The sequence below is a fragment of the Petaurus breviceps genome, unplaced genomic scaffold (assembly GCF_028583685.1).
Source record: "Petaurus breviceps papuanus isolate PSGF00001 unplaced genomic scaffold, PetGlider_PUasm1.0 91133, whole genome shotgun sequence".
In the NCBI taxonomy this organism is placed as follows: Eukaryota; Metazoa; Chordata; class Mammalia; order Diprotodontia; family Petauridae; genus Petaurus; species Petaurus breviceps.
In genome coordinates this window covers 45200798-45223553 of record NW_027187419.1, presented here as the reverse complement: position 1 = coordinate 45223553, position 22756 = coordinate 45200798, and the positions used below count along the sequence as shown (strand labels likewise).

Below are 22756 nucleotides of genomic sequence, written 5' to 3'. Positions count from 1 at the left end.
ATGGCTACATGACACAATATTGCATCATCAAAATTTCAACACAGGAAAAAAACCACAAATTTTGATAAATTATTAAATTTAAGATGCATCATTTTTAAATATATTTTATATATTTTTTGAAATGACACAAATTTCAAAAAAAAATGTTAAAATGTTAAAGAAAGTAGATTTCCAGAAGGGCACTGAGTAATTTTTTTTAAAGGGGGTGGTAGGCCAAATAAGTCTGGGAACCTCTGCCCTAGAACTTTGGAGTCAACAGGCTCCATGAAGCCAGGATCTTGGAAGAAGCTAGGGCTTCAAGTGACAATTTTCTTGGCAATGAAAATCCACACCATTCATTGGTCCCCACTCCAAAGCTACTCTTCTAGTTGATATCACCTCCCTTACCTCAGACTTTCCCCCAAACCTGGAGAAATGTCAGAAAGTCCAGGAGAAAGATGGAAGCCTTTATAAGAGGACACACCCTCTGTCTTCCCTGTCATTGTTACCTCTATGCTCATCTGATCTCCCATTGTCAAAGATCATGTCTTGTTTGGTTTTTGTTTGTTTTTTAATCAGTTGAAGCACCCACCATAATACCTTACAGAGAATAAGCATTCAATAAATACTTGTGAAATTTGTTTCAGAGTTTGGGGATAAGGTCAGCACTATGCTCTAGGAAGCTATGTGTCAAAGTATATAGAGAGTGCTATTCTTGGAATCTAGAAGATTTGGGTCCATAACCTGCCTCAGACTTTGAAAACTGTATACCCTGATAAAGTCCTTTAACTTCTTTCAGTTTCCTATCTCATGGGGCCATCATGAGGTTCAAATGAGTGCTCTGTACATTTTAAAGTGCTATGCAAATGCTAGCTATTATTATTTTGGCTGGAGGTATTGTCAGGGTCTGGAATCTGTCTCAATCACTCCAGAGTTCCTTAATTCACAGCTAAGGTATGGGAGGAGAGAGGGGGAAGGTGCTTTCCCTTCTTTACCACCCCCCCCCCCAATAGCTGCTACCTTCCCAGGCCTAAAATTCACATGCTAGAGGGACTTTGGGAAATCAGGCACATTCATGCATTCTTGGAGAGTGATGAATTGGTACAGCTATTTTGAAAAGCAGTTTGGAAATATGTCCCCAAAGTTACTAAACTGCATACCCATTGACCCAGTGATATCACTAGTAGGCCTATACCTCAAAGAAATCAAAGAGGAAAAAACATTATAAATACAAAAATATTTCTAGCAGCTCATTTGGTGGTAGCAAAGAACTGAAAACTAAGAGGGGCAAAAGAGGGTACTCATCAACTGGGGAACAAAGTAAATATGTAAATAACAGAACAATATGGCATAAGAAATGATGAAGGTGGGGAGGCTAGGTGGCGAAGTGAATACAGCACAGGCCCTGGAGTCAGGAGGACCTGAGTTCAAATCCAACCTCAGACACTTAACACAAAACTAGATGTGTCACCTTGGGCAAGTCACTTAACCCCAATTGCCCTACCTTCCCCTTCCAAAAAAAAAAAAAGAAACAATGAAGGAGACGATTTCAGAGAAACTTGGTAAGACTTGCATAAACTGATACAAAATAAAGTGAGCAGAACCAGGAGACCAATTCATACTAAAACAACATCATAAAAACAATTTTAAAAGATCTAAGATTTCTGCATCAATCATGAGACTAGAGAGCTGATAATGAATCAAGCTACCCACCTCCTAACAAAGAGAGGTGATAAACTCAGGCTACAGAGTACATTTTTGGACATGGCCAATATGGGATTTTATTTTTTTTTGCTTGACTATGCATTTTTGTCACAAGGATTTTGTTGCTATTATGTTTCCCCAGTGGGGCCATGGAATTTTGGAAGAAGAGAAAATAAATGTTCATTAAATATTTTTTTTAAAAAACATTAAATTAGAATTGCCAATTATAGCTTTATTTTATTTAAACAAACAAAAAACTCACATGGGTTTTGTGAAGAGTCCGGTGACCTTCTTGCAGCTCTTGTTGTCTCCCCCACAGACACCACATTTGTCAAACTTCTTCTTGGAGCCCAAGTTCCCATCACATCCAGCCTTGATGCATTTGCCCTGGACACAAACTGAAGTAGAATCCGGGGTACATGGGGTACCATCCACCACCTATGGAATCCCCATGGGGAAGGAAGAAAGGGAGGGAGAGGGAGAGAGAGAGGGAGAGATTTGGATGAGCTGGCACATTTCCTCAACTTTTCTCTATAGAAAGACACTCTTGTTGTGATCTCCCCCCTCCAATCTCTGCTCACCTTGGGCGCAAGCACGTAGAAGTAGCCAGTGCCACTGGCTCGGCAGATGAGCTTGCATTTGTCCCGGGGGGAGACGCCCGAGTACTTGGGCACCCAGGTCATGGTGAGGGTGAGCCGATTGGTGCTGTGGTTGTAGCCATTGAAAGCCTCACACTGCTCCTCCCGGAAGCTCTTTCCAGAGACTGGGGTGGGAGGAAGCAAACACAGGAGTCTCAGAAAGAGATCTGGATGGGATGGGAGGGCAAGCCAAGACTCCTGGGGGATTTTAGCCATGAGAAACTCATTCTCTGTATTCAGCCTTGCCCATCATTCTCCCCCATTTGACAGAAAACTAAAACCGAGGCTGATATAAACTGACCCAAAAGAATTTGGGAAAGAAAAGAATTAGATTCCCCAGGGTCACTTTTCCAAACTCTCCAGGTCCAGATGCCACTAGAGTCCCCATGCTTATGTCCAATGTGCTGATCATTTCCCATAGTCTCTCTTCTACTACAAGAATGTGGAAATCTTAGCACCCTTAACTAAGAGAAATTCTGGCATTTCCCTCCACAGAACTTTTAAAAGTAGGCTAGATTTTATGACTCACTATGTAGTGGAGGAAGAGGGACAGATTTGCAAATGAAGGTGGTAAAAAATAAAAGATATCTTTTTTTTTTATTTAAGTAGGCCAGAAAACCCTACATGCTCAGTATAGAAACCCAATTCCCAGAGGCAGAAGAAGGGATATCAGAAGAACCCTTTAAGCATTGCCAATTGTAGGGTTCACATCTTGGAGAGATACTTTAGAAGATAAGCATCCAGCCTCAACTCCCACATTCCCAGGATAAGAGATCCAGCTCCTGGTTCCTCCTTACCTGAGCTGGGGCATGGTTCCAGGTTACAGGATCGATATTTGACTCTCACTCCCTCACAATATTTGCCCCCATTGGCAGGTGCAGGGTTGCTACACTCCCGTCGGGCCAACTGCACACCTCCACCACAGGTCCGAGAGCAGGGGCCATAAGGTTCCCATTTGGCCCAAGAACCATCCACCTGGAAAAACCAAGACTGCTTAGTATCTGTGAAATTACCCTGACTCAACAACCCACCAGTGCATTTACCCTGAAGTAAAGCAATATTAGTTTTTAGACTCCACTGGTTCAAAATATCCCAGAATTCCCATGTGCTGGGCTGGAAGCAGGTATCCATCTGCTCAGGCCGACTCAAATGGGATCATTAAATTTTCAGTGTGAATGTTTGTACCTCAGAAGTCAGCAAATGCTACAAATCAGAGCTTCATGTATTGTTTTGTTGATTTTCTAGATTTTTAAAAGTGATGGAAGGACAACTAGATGTCACAATGGATAGAGCACCAGCCCTGGAATCAGGAGGCCTCAAGTTCAAACTTGGCCTCAGATATTTACTAGCCATGTGACCCTGGGCAAGTCACTTAACCCTGACTGCCTCAAAAAGAAATGATGGAGAAAATGCCAATAATGCACATTAAACTTAAAAATACATTCTGTGTACTTTTTTTTTCCAGAGAGTTAGGTGTTAAACATTTACCAGTACACTGCCAGCTAGAAGTTATCTTTGCACTCTCTATAAAGAAAAAAGGTTTGACTAAGCAAATTAAAATGTAACCTTGGTAAATAACTACACTTTCAAAGACTAAAACCAACATCACATTCATAGGTTTGAATATAAACTGCTACTAGTTATATCATTTCCTCTCTTTCCTAATACTTTCCTTTTCTGCCATTAACAGTTTTGTCTTAAAGTAAGTGCCCATCAGTTGGGAAATTGCTGAATAAATAAATGGTGATATAAGAATATAATGGATGACTGTGCTGTAAGAATATGTACATGAAGAATTCAAGGAAACTTAGGATTTGTATGAACTGATACAAAGTGAAGTAAGTAGAAACAGAAGAACAATTTACATAATTACCACTACAAGGCAAAAGGAAACAACATTTAAACTCATTAGGACTCTGGCACTATTGACAAAGCAGGTCTGCCCTTTCTCAATGGAGAGGCTGTGGACTACAGATGTTGGGTGAAGGATACGCTGTCAGATAAGATCAATCTATTGATTTATTCTGCATTGTTGTATTTTTATTCTCTTAGGGGTGAAGGGTTATTAAGAAGTGACACTGATGTAAAAGGAAAAAAATAGTGTGACCTTATGAATCTAAAAGTACCTCTTTAAATATAATAGATTAAATATTTTAATTATAAATCTAAGTCAATCTAGCCTCTCCACTTCCCACCCTCTGGGTTAAGTTGCTATATTGTACTACATAGTATAATCTGCTAATGAATGGGATTAGTGATACTGACAATATTCAGCTTCCCGTACTCCTAAAATCATTTCAACTTTGAGTTAGATTATGGAATGAGGGTTTGATTTTGTTTAGGGCCTGGAGAGACGAGGAACAATAAATTTAGCCTCCAAATCATGTTTTCCTGATGTTTCAATATTTTAAAATGACTTTACAATCCCTGAGCACATACCATCTGACCAACTTTGTACCAGCCTGGAATGTAAAATATTGCAAAAATAAAAAGTAGCTGTGATTTCATCAGAATAGGGAAATCCTGGAATGAGATGGCTTTGCTCTTACAAAGATCACAATCCCTCTATGACTTATAAGGCAATATGTCCTATGGGATGATCTGAGGCACACAGAGGGATCAAGTAACTTGTCCAAAGTCACAGAGCTAGAAAGTATAAGACACATGATTTAAAAACCACTTCTTCCTAACCATAAGCCCAGTACTCTTTCTACTATGCTGATCTGTCTCTCTTTGGCTTAAATTATACATAATAGACTCTAGGATCAAGAAGGAACCTCATAGATCATAGCATTCAACTTGAAGAAATCTCTTGAATAACATTTCTGACAAATGTTCCTAACCAACCAGCCACCCTTGAAGCCCTCCGGTGGGGGGGGATCCTGCCACCTCAGAAGCAACACATTCCCAGGGACTACAGTGGAGTGAGGGGCACATATTTACCTGGCAACCTGGACTCCCACCCTAGCTCAGAGAAGGAAAAGCCAGAAGCAAGCTATCCTGGGAGTACAGGAGAGAGGGAGGGGGAAGTGAGGAAGAGGGTTGAGAAGGAGCAGCACTAATAGTTAGGAAGTATGTTCTTACATGTAGCTAAAATGTGCCTTTCAATGACATCTATTAGCTGTTTAACCCTACCCCTAGGGCCAAGCAAAACAACCCTAATCCCTCTTTCACATGACATCACTTTACACACCCAAAGAGAAAGGCTTAAATCTTTTTGTGTATTTATTCAATATATTTACTCTATTCTCCTTATCCCTCAGTATACAAGCCTCTCACTCAGACTACAAGCCCCTAAGAGGGCAGGGCTATGTCCAACTTCCAGGCCAATACGAGTAACTGGCCTCTAAGTGAATGTTGTTTTTAGTAAACAAACCTCATCCTCACATCAAACAGAGCCAAACCCTCACTCAGTAACCCAGAGGGGTGTTCTAACATGACAAAGAAGAGAGTGGATTCATTGTGGGGCCTCCCTTGAGGGTCACAAAGTCCTTTACTAGCCAGACACATGAAGTAAATGAGGTGGTGATTTATAAACAAGGTGATGTTCTGATTTGAAAGGTTGGAGAAGGATCGCAAAAGGTTGAAGGGAATTCCAGGTCAGTAAAAATCAATTATGACCTTTGGCTCTAGGTTCAGCAAACCCACTGAGATTCATTCAGGTTTCTTACTCATGGCTCAATTAAAGTTCCTGTCACTAGTAACCTACTAGACTGGATGATCCTTGAAGACAGAGGCACAGCTGGTACATTTCTGTACAGCACAGCACAAAACCAAGAAAAGTGCCCACCACCTAATAAGTCTTTAATAAGTATGTATTCATTGAATCATGAATGAATGAATGAATGAATGAATCCCAACTTGGTGACATTAATGGGAAAAGAGCCTTCCCTGAAGGGTTTTAGGTTCAGCTTAAAGTTTGCCAAGGTAGTAAGAGAGGACACAGAAATATGAAGTCCTGACACCTATTCCCTCTGGAAGTTTCTTTCTTCAAGTCTTTCAATAAAACCCATTAAGTTCCTTGAATTTATTTCATATCCTCTCTCTACTCCTTAAAAGTTAGGAAACAAATAGGGATATAGATAGAAAACCTGAGTGAAAAAATACACTATCCCTGAGGTCATACAATGAATTAGTAGAAGACATAGAATCTGGGTCACCTGGTTCTTCCTAGACATTGGGTTGCTGCAGAAGGGAATTACATTGGGGGAGAAGAGAGAAGAACGAAGAAAGTAAAAATGTACAGCAGAGAACAAGAGAAAACTACAAGGAAGTAAAGATGGACAGCTCTCAAAACAATGCAGAGTATTAATTACGTAGGCTTTCTTGAAATGGAAATTTATTGTTGTGTATTTTGAATCCTCTCTCATGTTCTGCTGTGCATATGGCAATGCTTTTATTTTCTTATTTTGTATTATTTCAGTTTTAATTTTGTTTGTTTCTTTTTTCTTTTCATATTTTGTATTTAAGTTTAAAATTAAAAATTTACAAATTTTAAAAAAAGGGAATTACAAAAAGCATTCCACCATGCCCCCCCCCCCCCCCCGCCACTGGCAGCCCCAGCAAGGAGCAGGCTCTGTATGGTACTCACCCTGTACTTACTGATGTTATGCCTTTCCACACAAGCCCCCTTCAGGCAAAACTTGCCTTCTCCACACCCAGTGCCATCTGCCCAGGGGAAGTGGCGGGTCTGGCACACCATCTGGCCCTTTGCCTTGCCCGTGCACCACAGTTTGGTGCAGTACTGCATGTAGGGGCAGGGCTTGGAGCCCACACCGAAGGCTAGCTCACACTGCTGGTTCAGGGTGTAACTGGATCCTGGTAGATCCTCAGGCAGTGAAATGGGCTTGCTGGGTTGGTCCAAGAGGCAGTCACCTGTGGAAAGTCAAGGGAGTGGAGAAGGTGGGAGGTGAGAGAGGCCAACGTTGCTGGATGCTTGGGATGAATTGGCAGCAATCGAGGGCTACTTCCCAAAAGAGGGAGAGGGAAGAGTTTTCTGCCCCCATGCCCTTTATATTTGTAAATCTATAAAAAAAAAAAAAAAGCATTGCTGCTGGAGCTCTTTTAGTCCATTACCCTGCCTCTGGTCAACCTGTTCCTGGCAGAGGCTTTCACTTTCACTTCAAAGCACTCTCTTTCCTGTCATATCATTCTGGCCTCATAATCATATGAGGCGTGGACAGGAACAATTCTAATCATATTATAGACAAGGAAGCCAAAGGAGATTTAGTGTGTTACCAAGAGAGATGGCAAGTGAAGAGCCTGTCATTCACTTGTTTCAGTCATGTCTGACTCTCCATGACCCCATTTGGGGTTTTCTTGGCAGAGATACTGGAGTAGTTTACCATTCCCTTCTCCAGCTTATTCTACAGATGGGGAAACTGAGGCAAATAGGGTTCCATGACTTTCCCAGGATCACACAGCTAGTGTCTGAGGCTAGATTTGAACTCAGGAAGATGAAGTCTTCCTGATTCCAAGACCTAGTACTCTATCCTCTGTGCCACCTAGTTGCCTCAGCGAAGACCTTAATTAGGGCTATAAGTCAGGTCTCCTAACTCAGGATCCCAGAATCTGAGAGTTGGAATAACAGCTAGCATTTATATAGCACTTTAAGTTTTGCAGAGCACACACTGGGTCCTCGAAACAATCCTGTGACTTAGGGGCTATCATTATCCCCATCTTGTAGATGAGGAAACTGAGGCTAGGAGAGATTAAAGGACTTGGCATGGGTCATATAAGCTAGTAAGTATCTGAGGCAGGATTTGAATTCAGGTCTTATTTACTCTAAGTCCATCCACTCTATTCATTATGCTATACACTGCCTACTTGGAAGGTATCTCAGAGGCCACCTCATCCAGCCTCTACCTGGAAAAATCCTTTCTGAAGCATACCCAACAAGTGAGTATCCAGCCTTTGTCTGAACTCCTCTAATGAGGGGCACCCACTCTTTCCCATGATAGACTATGACATTTTTGGATCGTTCTAACTATTAGGAAGTTTTTCCTTATACCAGGGCAGTTAAGTGGCACAATGGATAGAATACCAGACCTGGAGTCAGGAAGACTCATCTTTCTGAATTCAAATCTGGCCTCATATACTTACTAGCTGCATGACCCTGGGCAAGTCACTTAACCCTGTTTGCCTTAGTATCCTCATCTGTAAAATGAGCTGGAGAAGGAAATGGCAAATCACTCAGTCTCTTTGCCAAGAAAACCCCAAAATGGGTCACAGAGAGTCAGACAAAAATAACAAACAGCTAAACAACAACTTTTCCTTATATCAAGCCTAAATTTACCTTGTTAACTTTTATCCACATTGTTCTGCACCTCGGGTCCAAGGAGAATAAGTCTAATCCCTCTTCTGGATAATAATCTTTCAAATATTGAAAGACAGCAGTCATGTTTCCTGAAGTAGTTTCTTTCATTCCCAGTTTCCTCAGTGATCATTAAGTGATCACAAATTTGAGGCCCTTCATCATCCTAGTGTCTTCCCCTCCAGACACCCTCCAGATTATCAATGTCCTTTCTAAACTGCTGAATTCAGAAATAAAAATAAATTTTCAATTTAGGATTTGGGACATTAATAAAATCTGAATTTTTTCTCTTCCCTTTGGTATCTTTAAATTCCTTGTGAATCAATTCTTCAACATTCTCACACCTGTATAACCTCCAGCAAATGATTTCCTCCCTGTATACTTAATCTACCATAGCTGCTTTTCTCATCTTTGTTTTCTCTAATGCTATCTCTAATTTCTCTCTAAGTGCTTCTGACACTGTGATGCTAGACTCCAAGTATGGTGGTTTTATTGTCTTTAATGAGTTGAAGAGTCTGTTATTAAAAGTTTTGCAGATCTTTTCCATTTTTCTTTTATTTATTGTCATCTTTCCATTTTTAGCCTCAAATGTGCTCGGGATGACTTTGCCTGCTTGAGTATCTTGCCAAGCTTTCTGTAAAGTTTGGATGACTGCAAATACGGTCTTTGAAGAATTATTTAAGATAGCATTACTCGGAGGGCAAATGGATAATTGCATGGTGAACATGATCAGGTTGTAACATATAACAGATAAGGAACTACAAAGAACTAGAAAGCTTTGAGTACTCTACCTGTAGTAAACTTATGGGATGATAAGGCCAAGAGTCATACATGATGCACAGGCATGAAAGAATTGTGATTTGGATCACTAGAGAGGACATTCACATCAATGAGATCAAGTATCCATTTGAATTCTAACCTGTTTAGATCCTTCTGAATACTCTCTCATCCAATAAATTAGCCTTATGTGAGTTGCAAAATTGATAAGCATGCTGGCCGTGTCTTAGATAGACACTGATAAAAAAAAAAAAAGTATTAAACAGCCTGGGACCAAGCCCAGTTCCCTAAAGCACTGCACTGGCAACCTTCTTCCAAACTGAAAAGGAGCTATAACAACTACTCTCTGGAGTTATCCATTCCACTAATTCTACTTAATTGTACTATTCTCTAGCTGATATCTCTCCATATTTTCCAGAGACTTTGTCAAATGCTTTGCTAAAACTTAGATAAACTGCATCTACAGCACTTTCTTGATACCTATCTGGTAGTCCCGTCAAAAAGGGAAATAAGGTCAGTCTGACATGATCCACTCCTGATGAAGCCATAGTGATTCTCTGTCATCACTACTATTATTTTCCAAAAGTTCACCAACCATGTTTTTGCTAATACCTCCTTGATTTTTGCCAAGAATCTAAGTCAAGTTCACTAGCCTATCATTGAAAGATTCCATTCTCATCTCTTTTTTTTTAAATCGAGACAATGTTTGCCTTTCTCCAATCCCATGGTACCTCTTCCAGTCTCCACAATCTTCCAAGTATCACTGATGCTGGTGTGACAGTGACATCTTCTAGTTTGTTCAGTAGGTTGGGACACAGTTTGTCTAGGTGTGGTGACTTGAACACAACATGAAGGGCAAGGTGTTCTATCACCCTGCTTATCTCAGGTATTAACTCCTTATTGGCTACTTCCACTCTGTCCTTTACAATCCAAAGATTATTCTTCTTTGAATAGAAAACAGAAACAAAATATGAAGTAGAGAAACTCTGCTTTCACTCCATCATCCATTATCATTATGATATATACCCCTAAAGAGCTATTCTAACTCTTCTCTGACCTTCCAATAAGAGCTTTAAACTGTTTTTGTTGTTCTTAGGATTCCTCACCAGCCTCAGCTCATTACAGGCTTTAGCAATCCTGACACAATTCTAACGGAATCATGTGGTTGTTCAGCTGTTTCAGTCATGTCTGAATCTTAGTGACCACATTTGGGAGTTTCTTGGCAAAGACACAGAAGTGGTTTGCCATTTCCTTCTCCAGATCACTTTGCAGATAAGGAAACTGAGGCAAACAGGATTAAGAGACTTGCCCAGGGTCACATAGCTAGTAAGTGTCTGAGGACAGATTTGAACTCGGGGAAATGAGTTTTCCTGACTCCAGGTTTGGTGTTCTATCTACCTAGCCACCCTAACTGCATAACCTAGCCGCCCTAACATGACCATGCTACACTTTTACATTTATCCCCATTACCTATCCTTGCTTTCATCTTCTAGACATTTTTTTAATCTAAGTTGATCAGAGAGTTCCCTGTGTATCCATATTAGATTCTGTAGACAATCCCCACTTTTCTTTCTCATTGGAATCACGTCTTCTTATGTCTTCAGAATTTTATTCTTGAGAGCTTCCCATTATTCATGGATTAATTTCCATTGTAGAATTTTAGTTCATGGTATCCTTCCTATCTTTTCCACCAATCCTTTGAGAGATGTTCTCTCAAAAAGTAGGGTACATATCACACTGTTCTTGGCTTCCTCTTTTCTATCACAGATTCAAAAATAAAATGGTAATTTCCCACTAGGTTCTCATCATTTTCACCCCAGTATCTCATAACTTTTTTTTCTTGCTTTTTGGAGGATGGAAAGCAGGGCAATTGGGGTTAAGTGACTTGCCCAAGGTCACACAGTTAGTAAGTGTTAAGTGTCCAAGGCCAGATTTGAACTCAGGTCCTCCTGACTCCAGGGCCAGAGCTTTATTCACCTAGCCACCTCACCTCTTAACTTTTTCTTGATCAGAATCAAATCCAGAATAGAATTCCCTTTTGTTGGTACTCCTACTTTCTGAAGGATAGAATTATACTTAAGATAAAAAATTATTAGCTGCTCTACTGTTGGTAAAGAGAGAACTCCAACAGATATGTGGAAATTTAAAGTCTCCCACCATTACTACGTCATGCCTCTCTTCCTAGCTTGGGATGTATCTTCCATACTCTTCACCTATTTCCTTTCTGCCCAGGTGATAGGTAGTATATCATGATGGAAATATTGCTCCTGTTTTGGCCTCTAATGATCTTCACCATGCCCCCTCCCAACCATGTCCTTGGTTCCTGGATTTCTTCACATGAGTATAACTTTTTCACATACATTGCTACTCCATGTCATAGCATCCCACAGGGACACATGCTTTTTTTTTTCATTTTACAAATGCTTTATTAACTTCTGGTTTACATCATTCATTTCTGCCAGATTTTGACTTACAAATTTTCTCCCCATTTTTCCCCTACCCACCGCCCCAAAACAGCAGTCCTGCAGGATATCGCCTCCTCCAATCTGCTCTCTCCCATATTTTCTCCCATACCCCTTTTGACTTTTCCAGTAGGGCAGGTGGATCTCTATGTCCCAGTGCCTGTAAATCTTATTTCCAATTACATGTAAAATAGTATTAATAATAGTATATATATAAAATATTTGATTTTAAAACTTTGAATTCCAGATTCATTCCCTTCCTCCCTTGTCATACTTACTGGGAAGATAAGCAGTTCAGTATAGGTTGTACATATGTAGCTAATGCAAAACATTAACATAGTAGATATATTGTGCAAGACTGACTATATCACCCTCCCTCCTATCCCACCTCCCACTTGTTCTATTCTCTACTTTGATCCCATACCTTTTCAAAAGTGGGTGCTTCCAACTTCCCTCCCCCCCAGCCTGCCCTCCCTTCCATCATCCCCCCCATTCCCTTCCCCCGCTATTCTCCTGGAGGATGAGATACCCTATTTAGTGTGTATTTCACTCCCTCCTCAAGCCTGATTCAATGGGAGTAATGTTGACCCATTCCCTTTTGCCTTCCTATTCTTCCCCTCCATTGTAACCATTTTCCCTTGCCTCTTCTATATGAGATAGTTTACCCCATTCTGTCTCTCCCCATCTCCTCTCATTATATTCCTCTATCACCTCTTAATTTCACCTTTTAAATATCATTCCTTCCTATTAAATTGGTCCTGTGCCCTCTACCTATGTATACCTGTAAACATATATATACATATTCACATATGTATTCATATGCCCATATACCCTCATATATAGACATATATTTATATTCCCTTCAACTATTTTCATAGTGAGAAAAGTTTCATCAGTTACAATTATTGTTTTTCCATGTAGGAATGTTAATAGTTCAACTTTGATAAGTTCCTTATGATTTCTTTTCCCTGTTTACCTTCTCATGCTTCTCTTGCTTCTTGTATCTGAATGTCAAATTTTCTATTCAACTCTGGTTTTTTTCAGCAAGAATGCTTGAAAGTCCTCTATTCCACTGAATGACCATATATTTCCCCTAAAACATGATACTCAGTTTTGCTGGGTAGGTGATTCTTGGTTTTAATCCCAGCTCCTTTGCCCTCTGGAATATCACATTCCAAGCCCTTTGATCCCTCAGTGTAGAAGCTCCCAGATCCTGGGTTATCCTGATTGTGTTTCCACAATATTCAAATTGTTTCTTCCTGGCTGCTTGTAATATTCTCTCCTTGATCTGGAAATTTCAGAACCTGGCTATAATATTCCTAGGAGTTTTCTCTTGGGGATCTTTTTCAGGAGGTGATCGGTAGATTCTTTCAACCTCTATTTTGCCCTCTGGTTCTAAAACATCAGTGCAGTTTTCCTTGAGGATTTCTTAGAGGATGATTTCTAGGTTATTTCTTTGATCATGGCTTTCAGGTAGTCCAATAATTTTTAAATTATCTCTCCTGGATCTATTTTCCAGGTCAGTGGTTTTTCCAATGAGATATTTCACATTTCCTTCTATTCTTTCGTTTATTTGGATCTGTTTAACAGCATCTTGATTTCTCATAAAGTCATTAGCTTCCATTTGCTCTAATCTAATTCTGAAGGAATGATTCTCCTCAGTGAGCTTTTGAGATTCTTTTTCCATCTGGCAAATTCAGATTTTTAAGGCTTTCTTCTCCTCATTGCTTTTTTGAGCCTCTTTTGCCATTTTATTTAGTCTATTTTTGAAGGTGTGATTTTCCTTAGTCAGGCTGTTGACTATCATTTCGTATTTTCTTGCATCATTCTCATTTCTCTTCCCAATTTTTCCTCCACTTCTCTTATCTGCTTCTTAAGGTCCTCTATAGCCTGTAACCCACTCATATTTTCCTTTGAAGTTTTAGGTGCAGGAGTTCTGACTTCACTGTCTTCCTCCTGTTCCGTGCTTTGCTCCCTTTTGTCCCCAAAATAGGAGTCTGATGTTGGATTCTTCTGTTTGCTTTGTTTCCTTTGCCTGGTCATGTTGCCACTCAATTACTTGACTTTTGGGCTTTTTGCCACAGTAGGACTCAGCTACCAGACAGGGGAGCTTCGTACCAAATGCCGGAGTTTTCTCAGCTGCCAGAGGTATTAGTTGGGTGCCCTTGCTGAAGCCTCCACACGCTCTGGCAAGCTGGACACATACCCCAGGACCTCCACCCTAGACCACAATCCAGATCCAAGCAGGTTAAAGCAAGAGCAATTGCCCCTCAGACTGGTCACTTGGTCCCCCTACAGTCTGCAGGCCAGGAGCTGAAGCTGCCATGTGGCAGGGGCTGTGACACAGTCCTCAGCAGCTTCTCACCCTGGGGGCAAAAGCCAAAGCACTCCCAGCTACTGGGTCCCAAAGTTCACTGTGCACTGACCTCTCACTTTGTCCTTAGCATCTATGTGTTGATAATTCTGGAATGCCACAGCTGCTGGTGATCTGGAGTCCCTCCAGCCCGTGGCTGGTCAAGCCCACCCTGGGGCAGGGTGGGGCTGGGCTCTACTCCCAGAGCACTGCACTGGTCGATTCCTGCCAGCCTGCAGGGCTGTCCTCAGCGGGAGGTTAGCTTCTCTGTGTCATTTTGTGGGTTCTGTAGATCCAAAGTTTGTTCAGAGTCCCCTTTTACACGAATTGGGGAAGGTGGAAGCCAGAGCCGTGGAGAGGATATGCTTCTACTCTGCCATTTTGACTCCACCCCTGAGACATGCTTTTACCTGTCCTCTTCTTTGACCTGGGTCTATCCTTCCAGAACTCTATTCTAGTCTTATTCCAGCAAGTCTGAGTGATACTTGTGGTAAATTCTGCCACCTTATCTTAAGCTCTCTAGTTCAACTTTCTTATTACCTATACTTTTGCCCACTTTTTACAGGTCAAGGATTTTTATTCCTGGCTCTTTTTTTAGATTTTGATGTTTATTAACATCTGTGTATTTCCTGCTGTTGTTCATCCTCTGTCATAGCCACTCTCTCCAGAAAGGTAAACATACAGAAACAGTTTTCTTTTCCTGACTTCTGAGAAGATCTTTTATAAGAGATTCCAACAAGAAGAAGAGGTTTCCTCTTACAAAAGAAACTATCCTAGGCTATTACTAGAAGCTAAATAGGTCTTGGATTTTTGTCTCCAAACAGAGACACAATGTACCAAAACATGGCTGTCCACTGCCTAAAATCGCATAACCATAGATCTAGAGTGGACCTCAGAAACCATCTAGTCCAACTCCACTTTACAGATGAGGAAGCAGAGGCCCAATGAGATTAAGCAACCTTCCCTTAGGTAATCCAGGTAGTAAAAATCAGAAGTAGGATTTGAACCCAGGTCCTCCAATTCCAAAAAGGGGACTAGGTGGTACAGTGGAGAGACACAGTGCTGGGCCTGGAGTCAGGAAGACTCATCTTCATGAAGTTCAAATCTGGCCTCAGACACTTACTAGTTGTGTGACCCTGGGCAAGTCATTTAACCCTGTTTGCCTCAGTTTCCTCATCTGTAAAATGAGCCAGAGAAGAAAATGGCAAACCATTCCAATGTATCTGCCAAGGAAACCCCAAAGGGGTCACAAAGAGTCATACACAACTGAAAAATGAACAAAACTCTTACTCTAGAGATGCTTCTCTTTTCACTGCTCCACAGCCCCTTCTACCATTGTCCAAAGCCGACAGTCAGGGCTCAGAGCCCTGGTTCAACAAGCTAGCCAGTAACAATAATAGTGCCTATTTCTCTGGCACTTTTCAGTTTACAAAATGGTCTCCTCATTGCAACCCTTCGGTAACAACCCATGGCCTCCCAGTGAGGCTTTCCTCCCTCCCTCTTTTAATACCCCCTGCTCACCATGCCCACTGTCCAGGAAGTCAGTGATGATGGCAGCACTGCAGGCTGACCAGGGGTTAGCACGGTCGATCTGGATAAGTGTAGGGGACATCATGTGGTTGGCCCTTAGCTTCCCAAACACCTCCTCACACACCTTCACATTGTCATGGGGCATGTTGAACACATGACCTGGGTGGTTAAAACAAGAGAAAGTGGTTGTTTAGGCTAGAGAAGCAGACCATGCAGAGGATAGACAGGGAGAGATAAGAAGAAATGTCGACAAAAGTGAAAAATAGCCTTCTGGGGGAGGGACCCCACAAAGCTGGTGCCAGAGGCAGAAAGGGGAGCCAGAAAGCAGCCTGAAGGGACTGAGAAGCATGGGGTGATAGCTGAGAAAGATGATGGAATCCTCACAAGCTCAGTCCCTCTCTTTCCCCCAAGGTATTTACACTTGTTTCCATACTGCTTTATAAGTGTTCTCGGTTCCTTTATATGCCTGCAGCCAGTCTCCCTCCTCCTCCCACTCCCAATCAGGCTATGAGATCCCTCTTTTTCTGCATCTCCTCACAGTGTCTTATAAAAGCATGCTGCACATAGTAGGTGCTCATTCAGTGCCATAGGACATGCAGGTTTTAAAAAGGAAACATTCAGAGCAAATCCAGCTAAGCCCAAGAGCTGAAGAATTCCTCATTCATTCTCTGTCTATATCTCTGTCTCTGTCTCTGTCTCTCTGTCTCTGTCTCTCTGTCTCTGTCTCTCTGTCTCTCTCTCTGTCTCTCTCTCTCTGTCTGTCTCTCTTTCTCACACACACACACACACACACACACACTGTTCTCCAGCCTTACCCAACTCATGGGCAGTGGTGAAGGCAGATGGAAGTCCATCATCCTCAATGACTGAGCAGCTTCTCTTGGGGTCACACATGGTGCCCACATCAGCCATGCCTAGGGTATCACAAGTGGTGGCCCCACACAGATCCTGCAACAGAAAAGGGAGAAGCAGATATCCAGAAGTTAAAGACAACAGTGCCCTTGAATCACCTGGAATATACCTGCTTCGTGTCATTCCTGCCCCTAACAAATCTAATATCTTTCCTCATCTGTCCTAGACAGGTTGTTTTCTGCCTTCTATCAAGAGGGATGGAGAAGCTATTATGGAGACGTCAAGGGGGTCAGGCCCAGCTAAAGAGATATCTGGCCCTAAGACAAACACTTTGTGGCCTGCCGAGGAAGCTGTGCCTACTTCCTGTCTGGGGAACTATGCTTGGAGAAAATGAGGAGCTTTAAAATAAATTCAGAGAGTCATTTTATATAGAGAAAGTCCTCCTAGCTCCCCAGGGCAGTGGCTCCTCAGCTCGGTGAGGCCTTGGTGCCCAAAGAGGAAGGACAAAGTAGGTGGGTATACTCCCCTTCACAGTCAATGTTTGGCTGTAGAACTTGTATCACATCAAAGCATACTATTTTCCACTTTCCTTATTTTTCACAGTTTTTTCCTTTTGTCCTGTTTCTTCTTTCACAACATGACTAATATGTAAACATGTTTTACATGATTGCATATATAAAACCTATATCAAGTTGCTTACAATCTTAGGGAGGAAAGAGGAGAGGAAGGAAGAAAATTTGAAATTCAAAATTTTATTTTAAAAAATAATGTTTAAAAAATAAATAAAATAAATTTTTTAAAAAGAAGTGCCTGTCAGATCTTCATCTCTAAGTGAACTAGACCTTTAGACAACTGAACACCATGCAAAAAGTCTTTCTGTACATGCCAGATGAGGCTTTAGTTCAGTTAAGACAGAGGCCAGGGTCAAGGGAAGCCAACAGTGAGGGATAATTCCACTTGGCTATAGGAGCTAAGATAATCATTTTTTAAAGCAGATTATAACAAGAAATGATGATTCTGACCTGGGCAATGCTCTCAGCAGGAAAGTCATCTCTGTTTGCACTGAGATTTAAGATCAAAAGATCATAGATTTAGAACTAGAAGGTACTTTAGATGTCAAATTCTCTCATTTAACAGATGAGGAAACAAGGGCCCATAGAAGTTAGGTGACCTGCTCAAGGTCACACAGTAAGTGATGGAGCTGAGAGTTGAATTTCTGTCCTCTGATTACAGACAGCTAAGCTCTTCCAGCAGCCAGCTCTACATAAAAGGTCAACAGCTAGGTGACGCAGTGATACAGTATCAGGCCTGGAATCAGTAAGACTCATCTACATGTATCTCTTCTCTAAAATCCCTGAGAACATGCATGCACACTATGATTTAGTCCAACAGACTTATTATTTCTCATTCACAACAATCATTTCCCATCTCCAAGCCTTTGCACTAGCTGTGCCTCATGTCTGGAATGAATTGTCTTCTCCTCTCCCCTACCGACATTTCTAAGATTCCCTAGCTCTCTTCAATGCTCAGTTCAAATGTCAACTTCTACATAAAGCTTTTCCTGATAGTCCCCTACCAAATACTCCCCAAATTACCTCACATCTCTTCTATACATACCTATATGCACACGTTATCTTCCCCTTGCCACCAATCATAAGGCAACTATATGAAGCCCCTTCCCCACTTCTACATCAAGTAGTCACCCTCACCTGGCTAGAATATAAGTTCCTTAAGGGCAGGAGCTCATGTTACTTTCATCTTTGTTTCCATGTCATTGAACACAATGCCTGGCACATAGTGGGTGTGTAATAAATGTTTGTCGGTTGATTTAATTGATGCAAGTTGTATACAACAGTTTGTTTTTTCAATCCCTTCAAACATGTCTGACTCTGTGACCTCATTTGGGGTTTTCTTGGCAAAGATACTGAGTGGTTTGTCATTTCCTTCTTCATCTCATTTGACAAATAGGGAAACTGAGGAAAACAGGGTTAAGTGACTTGCCCCGGGTCATACAGCTAGTAAGTGTCTGAGGCCAGATTTGAGCTCAGAGAGATGAGTCTTCCTGACTCCCCACTTTGCTGCCCCATATACAATAGTATACATCAGCTTTTCTGAAATTCCTTTTTTTTTTCTCCATGGGAAGAGAATTAGGAGGGATATGTACTTTATTTACATACACAGACATTCACTAGTGGGAGTCCAAGGTACATCACACAATTCTCCTCACTCCAATTGTGCCAAATGCATTCTTTCTTGTTCCTTAATCCTACTTTCCTTTTAAGCTTTGCCCTATTGGGGAAGGGGGAGCCAGAGGAGGCACATATCATGATTTAATTCAAGTTTCTCCAAGTTTTATCACTTAAGCAGTCAAACTTGGGTTCACATGATCATGTGCTAGTCATACTTTCTAATGACTAAACTGTCTCTGGACATAGACAAAAGGGAAGTGTGGCTCGAGGCAGACTCTTTGGTGGCTTCTGCACAGCAATCTATGGACTGCACAGCTGGAATCCTGACAGCTTCCCATGCTTGGGAAGTCTCTGCTGGAATCAGCATACCAAGGGGAAGTCACATGAAGAGGCAGAGCAGGGGAGGACAGCTTATTGAACAAGTGACAGAAAGGAGATAAATAACACAGACTAAGTTGTAAGCGTCGCCTGGAGCAAAACGGGGATAAGGCACTTGGGAACCTGAGGCAAGGTCTGGAAATTATGCTCCCTGCATATGACTATCCATGGAAGGTTCTGAGCCTTCACCGTGGCCTGACATCACAAAGCAAATAATCTATATGTCATGAAGAATTAAATCTTTCCTGGCATTAAAAATGCGTGCATTTATAAAAGTGTATCTCAATGAATTCCCCTGCATGACACTCCCAACTGCTGATCTAGCCAGCCCTTAGTCCTAGATAATATCCAGAAACCAGGAAGAGAGAGGAAGGAAAGGATGTAGCAGAATGGAGAGATGAAAGAAGATGCATGGGGCAGTAGAAAAAAATATTGGCTAAGGCATTAGGACACCTGCATTTTAAGTCATTTGTTGTTTTTGTTTTTTTTTGTTTTGTTTTGTTTTGTTTTCTTTGCTTTTTGGAGGGCAATTGGAGTTAAGTGACTTGCCCAAGGTCACAGGGCTATTTTTTGTGTTAAGTGTCTGAGGCCAAATCCGAACCCAGGTCCTCCTGACTCCACGGCCAGTGCTCTATTCACTGCACCACCTAGCCACCCCTGTCATTTGTTGTTTTTGTTGTTCAGTCATTTCTGATTCTTCATGACCCTATTTGGGGTTTTCTTGGAAGAGATACTGGAGTGGTTTGCCATTTCCTTCTCCACTTCATTTTGCAGATGAAGAAACCAAGGCAAATACGGTTAAGTGACTTGCCCAGAGTCACACTGCTAGTAAGTGTTTAAGAACAGATTTGAACTCAGGAAGAAGAGTCTTCCTGACTCTTGGCCAAGCACTCTATCCACCGTGCTACCTAGCTTCCCATTCTAAGTCATAGGATCATAGAAATAAGTCTGGAAAAGACCTAAGAGGCCATCTAGACCAGATGAAGTAGCCAAGGCTCTGAGAGGTTATGGGATCTACCAACAATTACACAAATAGCATGCAGCAGATACCCATTCTCTGGGTAACCTTCAGCTTGTGATTCTTCCTTTCTGGACCTCTATATGAGGAAGGGGTTCAATGAGAAAGTCCTCAGGGTCTCTGCCAGTTCTCATATTCTCTGATTCTGCATCACTCCCCCACTACTGGTTTTTATTTATCCCCTTTCCAATAAAAGTGACTTGAAACAGAGTTTCATATTTTTAGGGAAGGGGAGGAGTTCATTTTCAGCAAGCATCTTGGCCACACCAAACTCCAAGGCCTCTTGGGATCCCCACTCCCCTCGGCAGCCCATCTCAGCCTGGCCCTGAGTAGAGACAGATGTAAATCTCTAGGATCACTTGAGATCTAAGATCTAAGAAGATGGAAACAAATATTGGAACTCAGAATTCTCCTATCTCTTTTGCAGAGACTTTAAAAAAGAAAATTCTTCTTTCCTGTCATAGCAGATAAATCCCTTCTAGAGAAAAGATTCTACTCATCCACCTGTAAGTTTGTCTACATGGAACCCAGAATTCAAGTCCACTCAATTCTTATTGAATATTCTTGAGTAGGTATACACATATGGTTATTCACATGTGGATCGACCATCACCATTGACCATTTAAAATCCTGGATCAATTCATGGGCTCTTCTTCCCTCAACACACACACATACACACACAACCACAAACATCTATTAACTAATCACTACATGAAGAATACATTACTAGGATCTAGGAGAAATATAGTTTACATATTACCCTCATGGGATTTAGAGTCTAGTTGGGAGAAAAGACAGAAATATAGGAATAAGGAGTAGGTCTGTGATTTCATTGGCATAAGGGGTGTGCTGCCCATAGTAGTTATGTGTATGTCCACATGTGACTTATATACATTTAGACAAGCAGTTCCTGGGAAGCATGACTAAACAGCACAATGACTGGAACATTGTTGGCCTTAACCAATGCTGACTGATTGATCTAGACTGTCCCTAAGGGGAGAAGGAAAGCCAATAAGATAGCTAAGGAGGAGAGGCAGGAAAGACTTCGGAATAATGCCAGGCTGGGTACTTTCTTCTAGTCTACAAAGGGCTACTGGACTAGAATTATATTTATCTGCCTCTAAATATTGCTGGTCTAGAGATACAATCATTTCCAAAACAAAAAGCCACTTTCCTAATAGCTCATGTGGGAGTAGGGTTGCCAAGGTAGGTTGCCAAGATTATACTCACCAGCTTGAGCCCTTCTCACCAACACTGGTTAAACAAAAGACTAATCACAAATAGTGAATAGTGAGCAAACCCATTTATCCAAGCAGATAGTAAACAGAAACTGGAGACTTTAGACAGATTAAAACATACTAGAAAACACACAAGAGTGAGATGAGATCTCAGCTCAACCAAGAGAGAGGCCCCAATCTCACCCAAGGGAAAATTCCCTAAGTCTCTAGGGAGACAAGCTGGAAATCAGAAACATTTTGAGGGGGTGACTGCCCCTACAACTTGTGTCTTTCAACTTGCAGCAGGTGTCTGCAACTTGCAGTCTTTCTCTCTTCTCTCTATGTGTCTGGAGTCAGTCCTGAAGAGAGACTTGGAAGCATGTGTGGATATTGAAGAAAGAATGAAAAACGTCTCTCCTCTCCAAAGCTCTAGGAACAGCTCCACCCCTCACATAGTCACACAGCCCTGCATCACCATTCTTTCCACCAATACAGAGTCCCACCTAAGCAGCAACATCCAAAAGACCCCAGGTTTAGTTGGAAACTTGGGTTACATTCATACAAAGAACTCCTGAGTGAGGAAACTATCTTCGCTGATGCAGGTTACTTGCCAAGGATTACTCAGCCAGTATATGTCAGAGGTGGGATGTGAATCTAGGTCTTCCTGATGGAGCTGGATGAGGGAGATCCTAGGATGCCAGGCAGAAAAGTTTGTACCTTAAATCTTGGGGAATAAAAAGCCACTTAAGATTTTTGAGCAGAAAAGTGTTAAGACCAGACGTATACAGGACAAAGATTTTTCTGGCTGCTGTAAAGCCAGAAATCACATCAGGTTCCTCAGCTGTAAAAGAGGGATAATAATAGCACCTAGCTCCCGGGGGTGTCTTGAGGACCAAATGAGACGTTTGTAAAATGCTTAGCACAGTGAATGGTACATAGTAGGCACTTAATAAGTGCCTTTTCCCTCCTCTCCTTCATTCCTACCCTCCTCTTTCCTTCCCTCCCTCCTTCCATTTCTCTCTCCTTCTTTCCCTTCCTCCCTCCCTTCTTCCTTCATTTCCTCCTTTGCTCCTTCCTTTCCTTCCTCCCTCCCTCCTTTCTCTTCTCCTTCCTTTCTTTCCTCCCTCCTCCCTTCCTTCCCCCTTCCCTCATTTCTTCCCACCTCCCTCCTTCCTCCCTTCTTTTCTTCCCTCCCTTTTCCTTCTCTCCTTCCTCTTTCCTTCTCCCCTCCTTACCTCCTTCCCTCCCTTCTTCTTTCCTTCCTTCCCTCCTTTCTTTCCTTCCTTGCTCCTTCCTTCTTTCCCTCTCTCCTCCTTTCCTCCTTCCTTCCCTCCCTCCTGGACAAA

At 41.8% G+C, this 22756-nt stretch overlaps 1 protein-coding gene across 1 annotated transcript in view; it reads right to left on the bottom strand.

The window, feature by feature from the left end:
* ADAMTS15 (ADAM metallopeptidase with thrombospondin type 1 motif 15) overlaps positions 1 to 22756 on the bottom strand; it is a 42083-nt gene that overhangs the window by 5775 nt on the left and 13552 nt on the right. The window contains exons 2-7 of the mRNA XM_069080712.1: positions 16572 to 16704; positions 15748 to 15915; positions 6913 to 7196; positions 3119 to 3296; positions 2265 to 2446; positions 1946 to 2121 (exon numbers count right to left, since the gene is read on the bottom strand). Of these exons, the coding sequence (XP_068936813.1) occupies positions 1946 to 2121; positions 2265 to 2446; positions 3119 to 3296; positions 6913 to 7196; positions 15748 to 15915; positions 16572 to 16704 (1121 nt within the window). The remainder of the gene's footprint in view (positions 1 to 1945; positions 2122 to 2264; positions 2447 to 3118; positions 3297 to 6912; positions 7197 to 15747; positions 15916 to 16571; positions 16705 to 22756) is intronic.